A 20,411-nucleotide genomic window follows, 5' to 3' on the forward strand; every position below is an offset into this window, starting at 1 on the left:
TCGAATAGTTTCCATCAAGAATCCCCGCACTTGCCACACATGTTTCTCATACACAATTTTAGGTCCGCTCATAGGCGCAAATAGGGGGGAGCTTTAGGGGCTACCCCCCCCCCCAAAAATGTCCATAGCCCCCCTTAACATTTCCTACATTCTGTTTTAAGCTTATTCAATATTATCAAAGTAAGGATTTAGCCCCCCCAAATCCCAAACGCTATTTGAACCTTGAAAGGAAAACAACAACTCGAAAACGACGGTGACGTATGAAACTATCAACTATGTTGTAGCAACCATAGCTACATATAAATATTAATACAATGTCATGGACTGCGCGTTCCCTACACTAATTACCCGTTAAAGGTTGCCAAGAGCCAGCATTTTTATATTGTTATTAGAAACTAGAACAAGATGGTCAAATAGTCAATACCCGACACGGCGACACCGTCCCGTACTCCCGTGTAATATTATGATGTGACTTAACTACCTACTATGGTAGCATCATAGAACAATAACATGCACCAACCCGGTCCGGGAACTGTTTTTCAGGTCATCGAGATGGCGTTACATGTTCGTTATTCTCTTATCCACGAATTCGCACGTCTTATCAATTTGATTTTTTTCCTTGTTGATAATCATATGTTTTCTGATGTCTTTCTCTCGCTTCACGTTTTTCTTTAAATTTGTTTCCAAAACCAAAAATAACAATTATATTTTTTTATAATTTAAGTGTTTAGTGTTATTATAAAAAAATCGTTTCCACTCGTCGTGGCTCATATTTACTTCCCTCCCGTAATTCATCGGTTTCCAATATTCGTTTTTAGGTACGTCTCGTTGCTTACCTCTGAACAATGACCGTCCGACCGTGCGCGATGTGAGTTTCCGACTGCCAAACATGAACGTGATGAACCAAATGGCCGTCAAACCGAACCGGTCGCTGTTAGAAAAGTACGGTATCCCTCTGAACGACGTCGACTTCGACTATGTGAAGACATGTGAAGACCCGAAAATATTGAAACGCATCATTAAAATATTGGAGTGAGTTCAACGTTTTTGTTAGGTTAATTCACCCTATTATTGTATGTAGGTGCATGTTTAGACGATCAATTTATGTAACTATGTACCGAAGTGTATGCCTTATAATGTGTGAACCATATTCGTTTAGGTAGGTAAATGTACTAATTTTCTTTTACATTGGAACTAATTGTGAAGCATAATTAGACTTGAAACAAACTGCATTATGCTTCTTCTTTTGATGTAAAATATTGTTCTTATGCATCTAATCATTACTAGGTAGTTTTCAATTTTTAATATTAGGTATAACCTACCTAATTGAAATTCTTTGTTTTGCTGTAACTTTGTGTTGTACTTAGTTGCAACTTTTATGTATGTTAATTTTTAATATTACTATGTATGTGTGTATTAGCAGATAATATAATAATGTACCTTCAACCCATAGCTATAAAATAATTAACTTATCTTACTTAACCATATGTAATTAGTACAAACTAAAAACACTTGAATTTTTTAACCAAAAATACTAAGAGATGTTGGTAGTTACTTTCTTCATATTTTCTAAATTATTGATTAAACTAAGTTTTATTTTTTTCGGATACCAGAATAAAAACTAGCTATTGTTAAACTTAACAATGTCACCGTTTGACTTACGCAAAATATACCAAAATTTATATTTATCATTTCCAATTTTGTGTTGTTAACTTAAATATTAGTGTGAATCTACAGTATTATTAAACTTAAAAGGTAAAAACATTATTCGTGTTGATCCATTGTCTTTGGATAACTACAATATTTTAATTTTCAAGCGAGTTACCATAACCTACTTATCTAAAATATTAAATAATTTTTTTAAATTAACATAACTTAGTTGAAAATTAAAACATACTAAAATATTAAAGAAAAAATATAGAGAATGTTCTTACCTCGGTTTTTACTTTAAGAGTGGTTTTCATTATTTTCTGTGACTAATTTGTATCTATATAAATACACAAATCAAAGATGTTACATATTAAAAATATCAAAGTATTAACTACCAGAGTTATATAAGTTATATTATTTTCTAATTTAATTTTAACTTGAACTTTTAATACAGTTTTAACATTACTCTATTGAGTATTAGGTATACAATATTCTATAAAACATAAATAATACTTAATACGTAAGTATTTTCCATCAAATAAATAATAATTACACCGTGCTTGATTATGGTTGGGGAATTCACATAGGGGGCTAGGTTTTAATATAGGTAATTGATAGAAATTATATGATAAACAAACATAAATAGACTGAATAATAATGTTGTGTTGCAGTATCAAAACTAAAGTGAAAATATATGTAATCGTGTGAATTAGGTACTATTCTCTGTCCATCGAGAGAACTCTGATCTCTGATTTCCGACTTGCGCATCACCCTGTGTCAGTCATCCTGCTATCGAAACCAGTTTCCCTATAGCAGGGTGTCGCGTGGGGATGAGCAGAAGAACCAATTTTGGTCAGCCCACGGTGCGTTCTCTAGGTGAACAGAGTAGAGTATATTTAGTACATCCTTTTATTGATTCATTAAGATTTTTATTAACATCGGCACACTGTTTCTTCCCAGTGTCATTTTGTATGTAATGATTTATAATCTAATTCAAATTTAACATATTCATTACGGTGACCTACTCATTGACGTTCATTCGAAACCTACTATACAGCAGAGGGACATCCCTAGTGTTTAATATTGTTTATCTGTAATACATCAAAATATCTGATATAGTGAAAACTCTTTTCTAACAAAACTTGTTACAATGAAAAACTCAATATAAATTTATAATGTATTTATTACACCATAATGGTTGGTTTGATTTTTAACTTATTAATTACTCTCTATTACGAAAACTCTAAAATGAAAGAAATCTCTTGGTCCCTTCAGATTTGTTATAGAAAGTTTTCACTGTATATCCAAACTATATTAATACCCACATCTTAAATATATTCTGTATTTAAATGATTTAGGTATTAGACGAATACATATTATCCCATAACATTTCAATTAGAATATGATATTATATAGCTATCTCAATATTGTAATATAAATAAGTTACAATCAATTAGATTTGTTAGACTATTATAAAACCATAGAAAATATTATTAAAAATTAGATTAGTGTGCTCAATAACAAATATGTATTATTTCAGATCTGGAGAAGAAGGACTTTATCCCGCTCTGCTGGTAGCAACTGAAACTCGTTTACGAGAAATTAAACCTGATGCTTCAATATTGAATAGAAAGCTCTGCTTTGCACAAAAGTCTTCTGAACTACCAGAAAATGAAGATTATGGTGACGAACTTAATGATATAGCTGTAAGTATATAAGCCTTATAATTAGATACAAATAAACTTCATCAAGATAATTGGATAACAATATAAAATAATTAATTTGGTATAGGTACACTATATTTTCTTTAAAATAGAAATTCTATTAAAATAAGTTATATAACTAATTTTCAGTTTTCTAAATTGGAAAACTATTGCTCTCAAACTTAATGAGTTTAATATTTTATGGATTTTAACTATAATTTACTGCTCTCACTCAGACAATTTAAGTTAAAAACATCTCTCGACTTACTATGTAAAACCTCCTTGGGTAGTTCTTGAGGTAAGGTTAGGTTAAGTTAGGTTACTCTGAGACCTACTTAAGGTAGTTTTTTATATTGAGTCGATCGATGTTTTTGAATTAAATTGTCCAAGCAAGCGCAGTGAGCAAGAATTGTGTCTGGATCTATATGTATTATGGTTGGTAGTCAGAATAACAGAAAAGAGCCATTATGATATGGATGGGGACAACTTGTAGCTGTACCTATATCCGTGCACCAACCAATTTGTTAAAGATTTTTAAGGATGTTATTTGAGTGTATTGGTTTGTATCAATTCTAAATCAAGCGTTCGAGAAGTTGTACGATATACCAGCATAATGTACTTTTCTGTATACGAGTCAATAAGTATCAAATTTTTCTTATTGAAAATGTTGGTAATTTCAAGTTAATTGTATAATGTCATTAACATATTACGCTACACTACATTTAAACGATTCAATCTAATATTTTAATTTAAAAATTAATCTAAACATTTATGATAGTTAAACATTTTTTTGTTTAGAAATGGATAAAAAAGTCAAATCAACAAGAAAAAGATTTATCATCTGTAAGGCAATACTCAAAAAGCCTCATTAATGGTCACAGTGAACCACCAATTCGGGAAACCATTGATTTGACATCGATGTTTGATAGTGAAAAGGTATTATTTTAAGTTAAAATTAATTGAGAACAATTATTGATTCCTTTAACTTATCTTCTACATAAAATATTAAAAAATGTATTTTTTTTTTACCTGAAAAGGAATTATCAATACACAAAATATCTAGTGTGCAAAACGAACCATTGGAAGCCTCATATTCTAAATGGAATAAATATGATCCTGAAGTTGAGATAATGAAGTTAGATATCAAAGAAAAGGTTGACAAGTTACAAGCGCATAAGAAAAAAAATATGAATTCAAATAGTTTGTCAGTTGGATTGAACGATACAGCAAGTTATCTTGATAGAGTTAAATCTATGAAGAATTATGCGGACATTATGTCTAAATGTAAGTGAAACACCCCAAATTGTTATTATTCCTGTCATTCTAACAACATGAAATATGTTTTTGAGGGTCACTGGACAAAATGTATATCAAATTATCAAAGTATCAAACTACTAAAAAATTAGTTTCATATTTGTATTCAAAAAATTTTTCAATGTTTATAACTAAATTATTTTTTTTTCCATATAAGATTATAATATTTATAAACAATTATTGCTTTATGTACAGTGCTCGAATTGGTGGGGGGGTGGGGGGGGGGTGCGTAGGACGGAGCTCCTCTACTTGTTTTATTTTTTTTTTTTTTGCGTATCCCAACTATTTTTTTTACTTGATGGGATGGGGGGGGGGGGGGGGGGGTTCGGACCAAACTAATGCCCAAAATAATTTTTATTAAAATTTGGAGTGGATCTAAATTGTTTTGTCAAAGATAAACCTAATGAATACCTAATAATTTTACATTTTTTAATATGAAAATATTTTTTCATCCTATCTGTGATCGACTGTTTTTGTAACAATATTTTCACGAATCGTGTCACCTTTGTAGGTCATAAAAGAAAAAAGACATTTTAATTATCATTACCTATATCTACTGTAAAATATGGTTCTTCAATTCATTTATTACTTATTCAAATTCATAATTTATAATTTTATACAAAAAAGACTTGTCACGACTAATTTTTATAGATTACGCGACCCAACGGTTAAATACCACAGGTTTAGATTTCCTAATACCTTGCTCATTTTTTTATTTTTGTTTGTTTATATTTATGCCTAGTTTAGTAGTTCGCAGATATTATGTACCTACAATAAACTATTGTATTATAAAATATCTGCGGGAAAAAATAAGTTATAAATTATGAATTCGAATAATTTATGAATGAATTGAACAATATGCACATTTACGCACGGGATATTACACAAAGCTAAAGTTTTTTTTCTTTCATGGCTTACAAAGGTGACACGAGTCGTGAAAATATTGTTACAAAAACAGTGGATCGCGAGTCAAACAGGTTGAACACTACTAGTCAAAACCATAAATAGGATGAAAAATATTTTTATGTTAAAAAATTTAAAATTCATTAGGTAGGTATTCATTAAGTTTATCTTTCACAACAACTTATATCCATTCTTAATTTTAATAAAAATTGTTTTGGGCATTAGTTTGTAAATATCTGTGAACTAGTGTTCACAATTGACATTTTTATGCGTCTGTAGTAGCACAAATTATAATTATTAAGATATTATCACTGATAATTATTATTTTTTATTTCCTAATAGAAATTTGTAGGTAGGTATTATTTCTATCAATAAAAATTTCAAAAAATAAGGTGAATATAAAATATAAACCTATATTTACTTACATGTTACATAGGCACATATAGTTAAATATGTTATATTTGGAAATTAGGAATAGAAAATTCTGTAACTAAAGTGAAATATAGTATTGAAAAACTAGAAATTGGTTGGAGGTGTGGGGAGCAAAGCCCCCACGAGTCTCCGTTGACTAAATTTGCACTTGGAACGCAGTTTATACATTTTTGGATTGAGCTCCTCTACTTAATAATTCCCAATTCAAGCACTGTTTATGTATCTCATTATTTGTATTAATATGTTGGTATTTTGGCTTAACTTGATTATTAAAGTCAAACGCGTATTATTCAGGGTTCACTTTTTGTTCATTAATCTTCAAAGAAATTGTATTATTCAAGTCTTATTAAACTATAACAAAATAAAAAATAGGTATAAACTGTATACTATTTACTATACACACTTGTATTAGCAATCAAGTTATGAGACTTGTGATTTTTTAATTTTACTTTTATTTAAATTTAAACATGCTAGATAAATAATTTAAAATAAATATCTGGCAATCATTCAGCTTTCTTAAAAATTTAAAATATTTTGTAAAAATAACTATCTAAAATGTTTTAGGTGGTTCATTTAAACCTCAAGACTTGGCTATGCGGGAAAAGGAATTAGGAAATGAATGTTTTAAATCAAATGATTACGAAGAGGCAATTTGTCATTACAATACTAGTATTAGTATCCATTCAACGCCGGAAGCTAGAAACAATCGTGCTATGTCATGTAAGTATAATATTAAATTATAGAGTATTTTTAAGTATTTTCTTTCATTTTATATTTAATATGTCTGTATATTTTTTATAATTATTGAGTATTAACAATACCGGTTCAATAACCGGTAATAATAATAATTAAAGTTCTTACTTTTTCAATGGCAACATTCATTTAAAATTCTTTATTAGAAATAATCAGAATATTTTTGGAGTAGGTTCTTTGATAAATAAGAAACACATTTTAAACGATTAGTTCTTGTTTATACATTTTTAAATAATTATTAGTTATAACTCAATTAGATGAGCAGAGTAAAGTGTCACGAGGGTACCCCTCCAAAATGTTGGTCCACTATACTCCACTCATTTATACTTTAAATACCTACTTAAATCTAATTAACATTTAACTAAAATTTGATATTTATTCATCAAAATACTCCAAATAATATTCTACTTTGGAGTATAAAATTAAAAATGCATGTAGTCATTTAAAACAATTCAAAGATATTAAAGATGAAAACCTAGGAATCTCGCTCTAGTAAAGTAAATGTCGAATATCCTACTAGGTAACCATAATGGATGTGTTAAATTTGAATTCAATGATAGATCATTGTATATGATTATAAAAACGATTCTGAGCGGAGATTGTCTGTCAATCCTTTATTTCTAAAGATATTATGTTATATTATTCATACCTAGGTTGAATTAACTTTTGCCAAAACCAAATTGCATAATATAATAAATAGTAATTATTATTATATTATTTCATGTAATATTACTAGCTGTTACTAACTTATAAGCAGTAGCGTAGCTGGAGCCCAATTAGGGGGGGGGGCAATTTAAAAAATGTAATGCACAACATTTTTACCGTGATTATCATTATATCATTAACATCATAATAAAAATTTCCAAGAGGCGGGGTGATCTACCCAGATACGCCACTGCTTATAAGTCTAAAGTCAATACCACCAGACACCAGTATTTTTATAGATAGCGTGAATAGGTTTGTTGTATAGCTTAAATTGAATTCAAATATTTTTAAAATTGATATTGAAGCATTTTTACTGCTTCAAATGTTGTTGGTGACAGATCCAAAGAAAAACACATAATTGTAAATTTAATATATTCATCCATCACTCAGAATCTAAAATTGTAAAATATAATTATGTAAGAAAATTATTTTCAATAACGTTAATAATGCTTTAAATAATGAGTGTCTTATTAGTTAAATTAATGGCTTGGTAATTGTGTATTAACAAAAATAATTTAAGATCATTTTCTTTTTAGATCATATTATTTAAGCATATACATTCAATTATGCAAAACATAGGTTAAAATGTATTTATTTATTTATAATTCATACAGACAATGTCTAATTTACAATTTTTTTTTTTTTTATTATTAGACAAAAGACCGCGGCAGCTCTGGCCATTGGTCTGACAGTAAATTACATAATTATGACATATTTACAAAACATTTATACATATTAATACAAGTTAAATTTCTTTATATAATGAGAATTTTTTTATAAAAATAAATAATTTTTGCATTGCGGTTGCTTCATGACTGAGGATTTTGTGTAGGTGAGTGGTTCCGAGGGTTTCAATACGATCTTGTTGGTTATTTCTGTACTCAGTGAAGATGTGTTTGATCGTGAGTTGGACACCACAGGTGGTGCAGTTGGGTGGATCCTCTTTTGTCATAAGGTGTCGGTGGGTACATGAAGTATGACCTATTCTTTAGCGGTTTATAATTGTTTCTAGTCTTCTAGAACATCCGGTAGGAGGAGGCCATGGGACAATTGATTTTTTAATTTTGTTGAGTTTGGTTGTTTGATTTGACCAATATTGTTGCCACCTTTCGATTGTGTGATTTTTTATAAATTTTCTTGCGTTGGTATAGGAGAAATCTGATATAGTGATAGCTTTAGGTGACATGTGCGAGAGTTTGGCGACCTCGTCGGCTTTTTCGTTGCCTGTTATGAAAGATATGTGTTTGCCGGTAGACCATGCAATGTGACAGGAGTTATGGATATTTATTACTATATCAGTAGGGTAGGTTGTATTTTTAAGACTTGTTAATGCACTAAGTGAGTCAATTACAATTTAGTAATAAAAATAACAGTAATAATATAACAATACTTAATAAATAATACATTTTTCTAATTATATCTACTAACTTGTAGATATAATTATTGAGTATAAATGAATCTTCAATCTCGTTATTTATTAATTTAAAAATAAAGGTGCTATAGGTAATGTGTCTGCATATTTTTAGAGATTCTAGGTTTAACACTTAATATTTTAGTATCCAGTGTGGGGGTTCTACTCTTTATTACACAACTGAACAGTACATTATTATATAATATTTTAGATCTTAAATGGAGCAATGAATGTATAGATTTTACAATGGTATGTTTTTTTTTGTGTGTGTGTGTGTTTTGGGACACTAAAAAATCTTTGATTTTCTACTTCATCATAATTTTCCGTTGAATTAAAAATGTTGAAAACCTAATACAAAGTTTCTCATACAATAATAGCATAAAAATATTAAAAATACTTAGTCACAGTTTTTTTTTTATAATCTTTTAAAGTTCAAATTTTAACAAATTTCAACAAAATCTTCAAAATTATTTTATAGTTAAAAAATTATAAAATGTTCAATTTTTATATATTTTTAAAGATTGAAAATTTAAAACAAAGTTTTTCATTAGTAGTTCATACTATAACCAAAATATCTAAAAAAAAATACAAAAAAACTGTTTTTTTTTTAGATATTTTAAATTCAAATTTTGTTGAAATTAGATATTTAACAATTTATAACAATATAACAATTTTAATTATTGTACTATAAACATTTTTCATATGCAATGATTTTATATTATTGATTTCAAATTTAACACATCCATGATAGTGGACTCACTTGTGACCTACTATACAGCAGACGGACATCCACTTACCCGCTTTTTTCATTAAAGACTTGCAGTACATAATGTTTGTTGTGATAAATATTTGACAACTAGTGTATATTCGGCACCTACTATACAGCTGACGGACTTCCCTGGGTCATTTTATTGGTTAAAAAAATTTGAGTTTATCAATTGCGCTTAAAATTACCTTGTACTCTGTTATTTTAGGGTTGATAGACCAAATATGCTCTATTATTTATAGGGGTATACCAATTGCGCTAGATCAGCGGTTCTCAACCTGTGGTACACGTACCACTAATGTTACGTGGAAAGCTAATAGATGGTATGCGAAGAAAATCTCTCTTTTTAAAAAAAATTAAAATGAAACATAATTAACATTAAATATTATTTGTCTTATTTGGTGTTGTAATCGTAGCAATTAAGATAACGATAATCTCTTTAATATAGGATTTAGGTAATATAAATCGATAAATTTTATCCGTTAAACAGATAAAGCTTATTCTTATTTCAAAATAATGTGTTTTTACCTTAGTTTCGTGAGTTCTTTCAGTTTATTCACGAGTGTCATATGAGTTGTTTGCATCAATAGTATATTTTATATTTTTATGTAGTTTTTTCGTACTTTTTTTGTGACATTAAATTAAGTATAAATGAAAAGATTCGCAGAAAGCGAAAGCTCAAATACTAGAAAACAGAGAATACAATAGTTACTTACAATTCGGATTTGTTGTAAAATAAGTTAAAGTGATGTTTCATAAAGAATATTTTTGTATAGTGTATGATACAATAACATTTGAATTGCACAGAAATATATTTTTCATACCACAAGGTAAAACTTATAGGTAAAAACAATCGGTCAACACCATTAAATTATATTGAGCGCGTTTGGTATACTGGCTGTAAATAAGGAGCTTAACTGGTCTATGGCCAAAAAAATGTTATAATACATGAAGATTATTTAAGGCATGACCTACATAGTTAGTAGTTATTAACTGATGATTAAATTGTTTACATTAAATTGCATATTTTGTCATATTTAAATATTGGTACTATATTAATAGTTTCTTAAATTAGTTGACTATAATATTATATATTACAACTGTAGATGTATACAGAGTGATTCTTCTAATTCAGTACATTAGATAACCCAGTATAGTGTTGTGCTTAAAAAAAAATGTAGGTATTTTTAAACTATGTTTATTTTTACTATTATTTATTTGTATTTAATTTATAATGATTTTTATTATTAATTCTTATTAATCAATTTTAGTCATAAAATTGAAAACATACGGAAAAGCATTGGACGATTTAAGAGAAGTGATTGAAAGTGACCCAAGAAATGTAAAGGCACATTTTCGAAGAGGGTCATGTTTTAAAGCTATATCTATGTATTGCTTAGTAAGTATTCTGAAATATCTTATTAAACTGTTCATCAGTTATAGATATTTAGTATTGTATTTTTTTATGACAGGCATTAAGATCATTTGAATCCACATTAAAGTATGATTGTAACAATGCAAATGCCCTCAATTTTGTAAAAGAATTAAAAAATATAATAACAAACATGCATCCAAAAAAATTAATTAGGTAATATTTATATTCAAATAACAAAATATATTAAATCATTTTTTTTATTTATATTATATACTTTGCTCTTTTTTAGGGTTCGTGAAATAACTAGGCACTATGATGAAACTGTATGGGACATAGAAGACCCATTCCACGTATCTTATATGGAACTTTCAGAGTTAATCAAAGACAATGTTGAGTATGTGTATGAAGCCGATTCTTTTGGTTGTTTAACAGAATGTGTTTGTCAATTGTGTCCTTGGCACGAGTGGCAACAACGTAAAAAAAAATGGGGTCGTCACAAAATGTTTAAAAATGAAGGAGCAAGGAAACGTTGGCAATTTTTAACACCTGATATTGTGCCTGTATTGATGTCTAAATCTTTAGCCCCGGAAATTCAAAAACCAAAAAGATTGAACGTTACTGAAATCAATTCTGCTAAAATAAATGGTCATCATAATTCAACGGTTCTTATTTGGTTTTTAGACATTATGTCATAATTTTATTCACTTTGTTACAGTAATTATATTCATATTTTTGTACATTTCAGAAAATTTGCAATAATGAAATTAACTCAGCTAAAATGAATGGCCATTATAATTCAACGGTAAAATTTATTTATTTAACTTAAGTTTATAATTTTGCTTACTTTATTGTTATAATTGTACTGTGAATTTCAGAAAATGAATGGTAATGTAATCAATGGAATTGATAAACCTCCCTGTAAAAATTGTGACAACGACGAAATAAGTATGAAACCAGTGTCTAATGTTAAAGAATTTTTACAAACTTGGAAAATAGCCAGTCAAAAAAATAATTATGAATTATATCATAAACTATTGCGGAGTATTAAACCACAAGATTTACCTAGGGGTAAGTATTATGATAATGGTTATCTTGACATATTGACACATAATGTCGTGCTAATCTGAATAAAGATTGCGAGTATGCAAATCATAGTGAATTACAACGCCGTCCGTGGGGTATAGGGGGCCAAAAAAGCCATGCCACCCTCCCACTATTTAGAAGATATACATATTATGAACTCTCAATTATTTAAATTTAAGATTTACAATTTACAAAATAGTTTTGTTACCTCTCTCTATTAATATGTGCAGTGTTGGTGAATAAGTGTTTGTAGTAATGACTATGTTATGTGTTAAAATATGAAATCCTTAAATGATTGTTACAAATTTGACCAAATTGTTAAATGCTACAAAGTATTGTAGATAAGTAATAAGGTGCATTATAATTTCATACCCGCATGCATTGTTTATATCTTACAAACTTTTAACATATCAAATTTAACGTTAACAATAATCCATTTTACTCTGTTATTTTTAAAGTTGGAGTGAATTGACTTATTATAAAATTTAAATATAAGATTATTATTCAGGGTTTTTATGAGACTTTTATTGATATTTTAATTACAAAGCAAGTTATGAACATTTTAAAATTGTAATTTTTTAGTAAACATTAAAATAATCATAATTTGTTTAAAAATTAAAATATCAATAAAAGCCTCCTAGTAGAAGTAGCATCCTTTTAACCAGAACCCTATAGGTGTGCATGTTCTTTCTTCTAACAACACTATATATTTAAAACATATTTTATATTATGTTTTAGTATAATATCTAGAAATCTATTATTTTATTTTTTATTTTTGTGTAAAATCTATTGATTTGTAATATAGTTCTATTTTTATCTATATTATTGTTTTTAAGTACTTATTTCACCCCATTGTACATATTTATAGAAGTAAGTTAGAACACTCAGAAAATATAACCTACCTTCTTCTATCATTTATCAACAATAAAGTATTTTATAATGTTGACACATTTTCTATATTCATTTCCTATTGATAAAAAAGCCCTATTTATACAACACATTAGCATAAATATTTGTCTACCAACACTTAGTAATCTGTGATAGTGTGCTTGACATACAGACCTTTAATTAATGCCCTGTTCACCAATCTCTGACATTTATATATACCTATTACTATTTACTTATACTTATCATCTTAAAATAATTAATAACTAATAACTGTATTTTATTTAGTTATTAGTACAAATTTGGATGAAGAAATCATGTCCAAGTTTTTGGAAACCCTGAACCAAAAGTTTGATCCCAATAGTGAATTAGATCTTATTGTAGAATACTTAACAGCCATGACCAAAGTTAATCGGTTTAATCTTATTGTAAAGATGTTAGACAACAAAGTTAAAGAAGGTAAAATATACATTTACTTATTATTATTTTAGTAGTTTTGGTAAAAATAGTTTCAACTATTAAATATTATAAACTAATACAATTTTATTTCAAACATGATCATAAGCTTTAACTTTTGACTTTACTATAAAAATTATATATAATTTCTTGAAAATAATATAAACTTATTTTAGATTCTGTGCGGAGTGATAAATGTATTGATTTTACTATGATTTGTGGTTTTTTATTATTTTTATTTGTGTCTGTGTCAGGGTTGGCAAAAACCCACCCGGTTCGGTTTTTTCGGGTTTTTTCAAATAAAACCCCAAAAAACCCAGTGGGTTTTATTGTATGTAAAATATTAATAGGCGGTTTTATCGTGGTTTTTTCTGAAAAAACCCCATCCGAAAAAAATAAAAATCGGAATTTTTTATTAAAAATAGAATAGAATTTTATTAAAAATAAAAGATTTCTATTGACCATTAGTGTGTAATTTTTTCTATTTTATTCTTTAAATTGTACCTACCTAATTAAAAAAATAATCATTAAGTTTTTTTCAAATCAATTTAATATTTTAATTAGAAAAATAAATAATATCTATAAGGTAATTTTTCCTGAAAATTAACACAAGTTATAAAAAAATAAGAGTGAACTTTATTTCATCCAAAAAAGTAACCCCGGTTTTATGGGATTTTTCAAAAAAAAAATTGTGGTATTAACCCAGAAAAGCAGTTCGAGTTTTTTCGGGGTGGGCTTTTTCGTGCCAACCCTGGTCTCTGTACACAATAAGTAGTCAAAAAAATGTTTCGATTTTTCTTCAACAGTATCTCGTTCAATAGGAAAGTGAATATAGTTGGTGCATTTTGGAGGTCTAAATTAAAAATTGCAAATAGTTTTCTAAAGTGCCAGGAAAAACATAAATATTAAGAAAAAACGGGAATTATCACGCAAAATTTTGTTGGCGACATTTTCAGTTTCCAATTTTTTTAGTTTTTTTTTTTATGAATGTCAATAAAATTTTATTTGTCGGGTAAAAAAGCTTGAAAATTTAATACAAGGCTCCTACTATATTGTTACAATGACATTTGAAAAATATTAAAAATCTTTAGTCATATTTTTTTTATTTTTTTTTATTTTGAAAAGTATTGTAGCTTAATAAATATTGTAACTTTAAATCAATATAATATATGTTAATACCTGTATGAATTGTAGTGAATTCTTGTTATTTAATAGTTTTAAGTGTTATTATTCCTAACTTAATTATTGAATGTATGTTTAAGTTTCTTAAATAAAATATATATTTTATATTTCAGGTTTCCAACCACTACTAGAACGTGTTCATCGCTATACAAAAAATAATTTGTTCTCATCATTATTATGATTATAACTTGTATCAATGATGTGTTCCTCTAATTGAGTAAATAATAACAAGAAAATGTATTCATCTTCCTCTTTTTTTGTAACACGAAGAATGTTTTATTGCGGTCAATGCGTTTTTGTTATGTCCGAGAATTAAAAAAAAAAAACAAAATAAATGTTAAAATGAATAATAAAACAAAATGTAATTTCAAATGAAAACTATACAAGTCTGATTATAATATACCTATCAAATCGTTTTAAAAATTTAAAATGAAATACAATATAGTATTTTATAGTATACCCTAATTTAATGTTATTAACAAATATGTACAATTTTATGTAATAATAATAATTAAATAATGTTATTGCTGTACCGGTTAATTGATAATAATATTATGTATTTAGGCTTATTGATAAATCGCAAATAATACAAAAATTCTATGTGTAAAATTTTATCTTTCCGGTACTTGCCGCTGCTGCCTAAGGTTATTATTTACAGCTCAAATTATAAATTAACAAATATTATACTCACTCTTAACGTGCAAAAGAGTAATTAATTCCAAAGTTAATATCCAGCTACTAATTTAATATTAACATCATTGAATAAGCCACCAAGCATATTATTTATATTTTACAAAATCCCATTCAATTATTGTAAATTGTGGTCATTCCTGGATTAAGGGGCCCAGTTCCAGTAAAATTAAAATTAAATTAAATTTTATATTTTAATTATAATACTTTTCTACTAATCTACTACCCAATACCTATTTAGGGGGGTTTTAGAGTGTATTATATCGAGAGAAAAATTACTTCACGGGAATAATTCTCAAACCTTGTAGAATTGTTGGATTTTGATAACTATTTTTGACTTAAAGAAGAGGACTTCCTTAGGCCGCATCGAACTCCAATTTTATATTTTATTTATAATAATGGTATAGTAGGTATAACTTATAAAAAAAACACTTAAAATTGTATTATTTTTGAAGACATATTACAAAGTTTAAAATTAAAATATTGAAAATCGGAGTTTGAAGTTGCCTGTAGAATACTACCCTCTATTAGTTAAAAAAAATTATCAAATTTGGTTGATTTTACAGAACGGGATCATTATTACCAGTAGCGTACGCAGGATTTTAATTCGGTAAGGGTTTTATCTGAGTAAATTATCTACATTATTTTTTTCTAAACAGTTCCTATATAATTGGTTAGTCTTAAATTTAGGCTACATTGGGAACACTCGAGTATTTAACCTGGACACCTGGTCATTCATAGGGCCTCTTCGATCGTAATAATCTATGTATGATGATACTTGATGATACACTATACAATGATTATGGCAGATATTTAGCAATGAAAAATATTCAACATCTTTGTAAAATTTAACAATTTTTTTTATATCAATTAAAAATGACCAACAGTTGATCGACTTGTATACTCTTGTGTATTGAAATTAAATAAAGGTAAATAAGATTTTTTGTAAAAGGAAAACATTTCCGGGCGGGTCAGAACCCTAGAACCCTGCCCCTGTGCACGTCACTGATTATTACTGTAGAGGGTATTTTTGTGTTCAAAATTACATTGGCACTAGGCGCCTTAAGACTGTTATGAGTACCTAATCAGTACTCCAATGTTAAAACTACCAAATTATTTTATTTAAGTTTGATGTGAATAATTTTGCATTCTCTTTTTTCTGCACCACAGAGACCTTTTTTATAGAAATGTTCAAATGTGATTCATATTTTTGTTAAATATTATTTTAATTAGGGACAGCAATTGAAGTATAGAAACAATTTTAATTTGTTACCTACTAGCTACTAACCAAGTCCCAAATATCTAATAAATAATTAGTAATATTTTGAATTAAAAAATAATAATTAGTTGAAATAAAAAGTAAATTCTATAAGTAAATCTAATTCGTTAATTATTAATTTTTAGTTTTTTTATGTGTCTGGTGTCTGTCATGGCCATTTTGAGCAGTAAAAAAGCTTCAATTTTCAATTTTCTTATGGAAAATTCAAAATTGTCATAAGCAAAAATTACCAGAACTTATAAAAATAATCCGGGAAAAGGAAAAAAACAAGTATGGAAAACGAGAACATAAAACCAGTTTGTGACAAAATTGATATTGTGTTTTATATGATATCAATGAATTGATTTTAAAATTATGTCTCACATTTATGTATAAAATTTAAAATTTCAATAGTTTTCAAAAGCGTTTGGGGGGGGGGACATTGGCGCAAATAGTAGAGGGCTAAGCCCCCACCACCAGAATTTATTATCGTATTAATGTAATTTTTGTAAAGAAAAAAATTAAAATATGACCTACGTCGTAGTAGATGCGTAATACATAAAAAAAAATTTTAAAAAAATCAAGTGTATACTCGTATTTTATAAAAAATTTGCAGAGATTTTGTCGATTTCTATTTATGTGTAGTGTAGAAGTCTGTGACATATTACTTGGTATTATGACGTAAACCATGATGGCATATAGGTATTATGATATTTAACAAGTTAAATATCTGAAATTCGAGCAATGTCACGATTCGTTGACATATTATTCAGCTCATTTCAGCAGCGTATAATGATATTATTATATAATCGTGTCGTGTGAGCTTTTAGTTAGGTCTAAGTCATGATAGGAAATTCACAATGAATATGACGTACCGTCAATCGAGGTGGCTTGGAACTACGAGGTGAGATGTAACAATTTGGTTTTTGTTTAAATATTTCATGATATCAGGGTATTTAATATAATTTAATTGTACCTCTATTAAAAATAATATGTTTTTCATATTTATGACTATAAATCAGTGTTTGGAAGGAACGGATTCCTTTTTAAGGAACGGCACGATGAACGAATTCCTTTTTTTCAAGGAAAAATAACAAAATTGTTCGTTCCTTTATAGTTCCAATAATTTATACAGATAAGTATGTAAATAATTGAAATTAAGATATATTTTTTTTTATAGTGTTTAATGTATTTTGCTAGTTAGTGATCGTTATCGACTATCGACGTTATACAATCGATATACGTTGGCCAACAATTTAATTTTAAAGAACACCTCAAAATAGAATTATAAAATATGAACGTACTTGTATATTATATTAGAATTAAAAACTAAATAAGTAGGTATGCATATGAAAAAAAAAACATTAATGATTAAGTAAGAATTTTTATTTTATTTGGAACTAAAAAAGGAACTCGTTCATTTTCCAAAGGAACGAATTCTTTTTTTTTTAAGGAACAAGGAACGGAACGAATTCCATTTTTTTAAAAAGAACGAGGAACGGAACGAATTATTCCTTTTTTAAAGGAACTTGCCAAACACTGCTATAAATGTTATCTTCAAACCATTGATCTATCATTACCTCCGAAAAAAAAATAGTCAAACATTTTTCATGATCACAGCGATTTTATTATTGCTTTTAAAAGTGCTTTAGATTTTAGTGATAGATGTCGAGTTTAGGGGTTTGTATATTTTATATACATTAAAGGTTACTTCAAAAGAAGAATATTGTAATTAAAAGTTTAAAAATATTGATTCCTACTTGTATAGCTTTAGTTTTATTTTTCTAAAAAAATCTAAGGGTGACTTGTAACATCATAAAAACGCATACAATGAATAAAATGCATAGAATGCAGTTTAGCTTCTAAGTGATTTTTTGAATTTTTTTTTCTAAATGTGTGTGTTTTTACCTGCTTAATTTGATGGTATTTTCAAAAAAAGACCCTCTTACTTTATTTGGTAATTATGGTCAAAAAACTTCAATTGCTTATTTTTGTTTTAACATTAAAAGTAAGTAAGATAGGTAAATTCTGATTTCACTAAAATTTTAAGCATGTAAACATTTATAACTATTTTGTTACAAGTCAACTCTAATGTTCTTGAATTTAATTTTACGTTGAATTTTCATAGTTGTTACAAGTCACCTAAAAATTGAGGTGACTTGTAACACGTGTTTTTTTTTTTTCTAAGCGAGTTTTTATCAAAAAACTAAATTGAAGGTTCTATTCTATTCATTAGACGTATGCGGAAATAAATATAATTTTTGTAGCCCAGTGCGATTTTTTTTAAGCTCATAATACTAAGAAGTATATCAAAATCGTTTCTAGTCACCTCGATTGACGGTACCTATGAATAGTTTTCACGAAGAGACACACATCCAACGAAATTATTGTTCCGAAACGGGTAATTCCAATTTACTAATATTATAAATATTATATGACCTCCGTTATCACAGTCGTCGAATTTAAGCTAAATTGTATTGATATTAGATAACGATATTATGCAATCTAAATATACAATTTGTTTAAACAAGTTTTCGACAAAATGTATGCAGTTTTTTTGATGTACCTAACTCAAAAAAAATAATCGTAGTTACTTTAAATTATGATCAAATATTTATATGACCATTCTCCATACATCATAAAATTAAATGTATACTCCTTTTAAGCATTTTTTTAAAAACTATTATGATATAAATGTCATCTTAAATTGTTATACCTAATAGAAGTTCAACAATATTAAAGATACCTACATTGGCTCAATTTTCATATAAAGTTTAAATTTTGATAAAATTCATGAAAGTCCGAAAAATAATTAATCATTATAATATGATTAAAAATGTAAAAAAATTTCAATTTTTAAGGATTGAAAATTTAAAACAAGGTTTCTCATGCTGTAGCCAAAAAATACACGAACACAGTTCTTTTTACCTGATATTTTAAGTTCAAATTTTGACTTAATTTGATATTTAAACAAATAATAACAATTTTAGTTATTTTGTTATAATTTAAAATTATTATTCGTGGGAACTTGAAAGTATATAATTATATTTTATACACAGTACACACAAATACATTTTAAAATGCAATGTTTTCGGCCAAAGTTAATTTAACTTACTGTTTTAGTGTAATACTAATAGTAAAATAAATTTCTTTAATAGCAACATTACCTATCATAAAAATGTGAAGTCACTTAGTAATGTAGGATGGCATACCGTTTTTGTTTTGAATCGTTTTTCATATGACTTAGGTACCTAACGATTTATCATTAAATTAAAATTTAACACAATCATTAATATTACTTAGGTCATACACTCTTGAATAATGTAGACTATTATTCTATAATCATAATACTAGCATTACTTTTAGTAATTTACTAAGATAGTATTTAAATATATTATGTATTAATTATTGCAAAATATTATTATTACCAGAAAAACTATAATCCCTATTTGTAAAAAAAATGTAAAATTAGTATAATATATTATTATATACCTCTATTCACATCTCATAAGGGTACACCGGTTAACTATTAATACATTCATGAGATCAAATATCTCAATAGGTACATTATTTCATTGAAATTTGATACGTAATAAAAACTTTGTTTTTAACTTTTCGTGGGCCCTCAGAAGAGTGCGTTCAGTCGGGCCCATTATTCTGTTGAAATAAATAAAAATAAAAATACACTATATTAATGGAAAAAAAAAGAAACAATATTTTAACAACATAATTTTTATTTTTATAAGCCGAAAATGTTTGACACAAAATGGTCTAAATTTGATGATATACATAACAAAATGTATGTTTGGTGAAGCCAAAGATATGTGTTGTGACGCAAAGTGTTC

General features: G+C 27.3%; 1 protein-coding gene across 2 annotated transcripts; it reads left to right on the top strand.

The window, feature by feature from the left end:
* Nucleotides 1–636: 636 nt before the first annotated feature.
* Nucleotides 637–15,213, top strand: LOC100166175 (sperm-associated antigen 1). 2 transcript variants are annotated; one of them, XM_001946891.5, is made up of 12 exons: nucleotides 637–1,032; nucleotides 3,191–3,356; nucleotides 4,152–4,289; nucleotides 4,391–4,637; nucleotides 6,567–6,722; nucleotides 10,909–11,036; nucleotides 11,110–11,225; nucleotides 11,302–11,674; nucleotides 11,758–11,814; nucleotides 11,888–12,080; nucleotides 13,269–13,439; nucleotides 14,732–14,996. In XM_001946891.5, the coding sequence occupies exons 1-12, from the start codon at nucleotides 890–892 to the stop codon at nucleotides 14,797–14,799; spliced, it is 1,956 nt and encodes a 651-aa protein (XP_001946926.1). In that variant the 5' UTR covers nucleotides 637–889; the 3' UTR covers nucleotides 14,800–14,996. The 2 variants fall into 2 exon arrangements, with proteins under 2 accessions (XP_001946926.1, XP_016659077.1); XM_016803588.2 differs by lacking the exon at nucleotides 11,758–11,814 and having other exon boundaries at nucleotides 14,732–15,213.
* Nucleotides 15,214–20,411: the final 5,198 nt, after the last annotated feature.

Source organism: Acyrthosiphon pisum, chromosome A1 (genome assembly GCF_005508785.2).
Source record: "Acyrthosiphon pisum isolate AL4f chromosome A1, pea_aphid_22Mar2018_4r6ur, whole genome shotgun sequence".
In the NCBI taxonomy this organism is placed as follows: Eukaryota; Metazoa; Arthropoda; class Insecta; order Hemiptera; family Aphididae; genus Acyrthosiphon; species Acyrthosiphon pisum.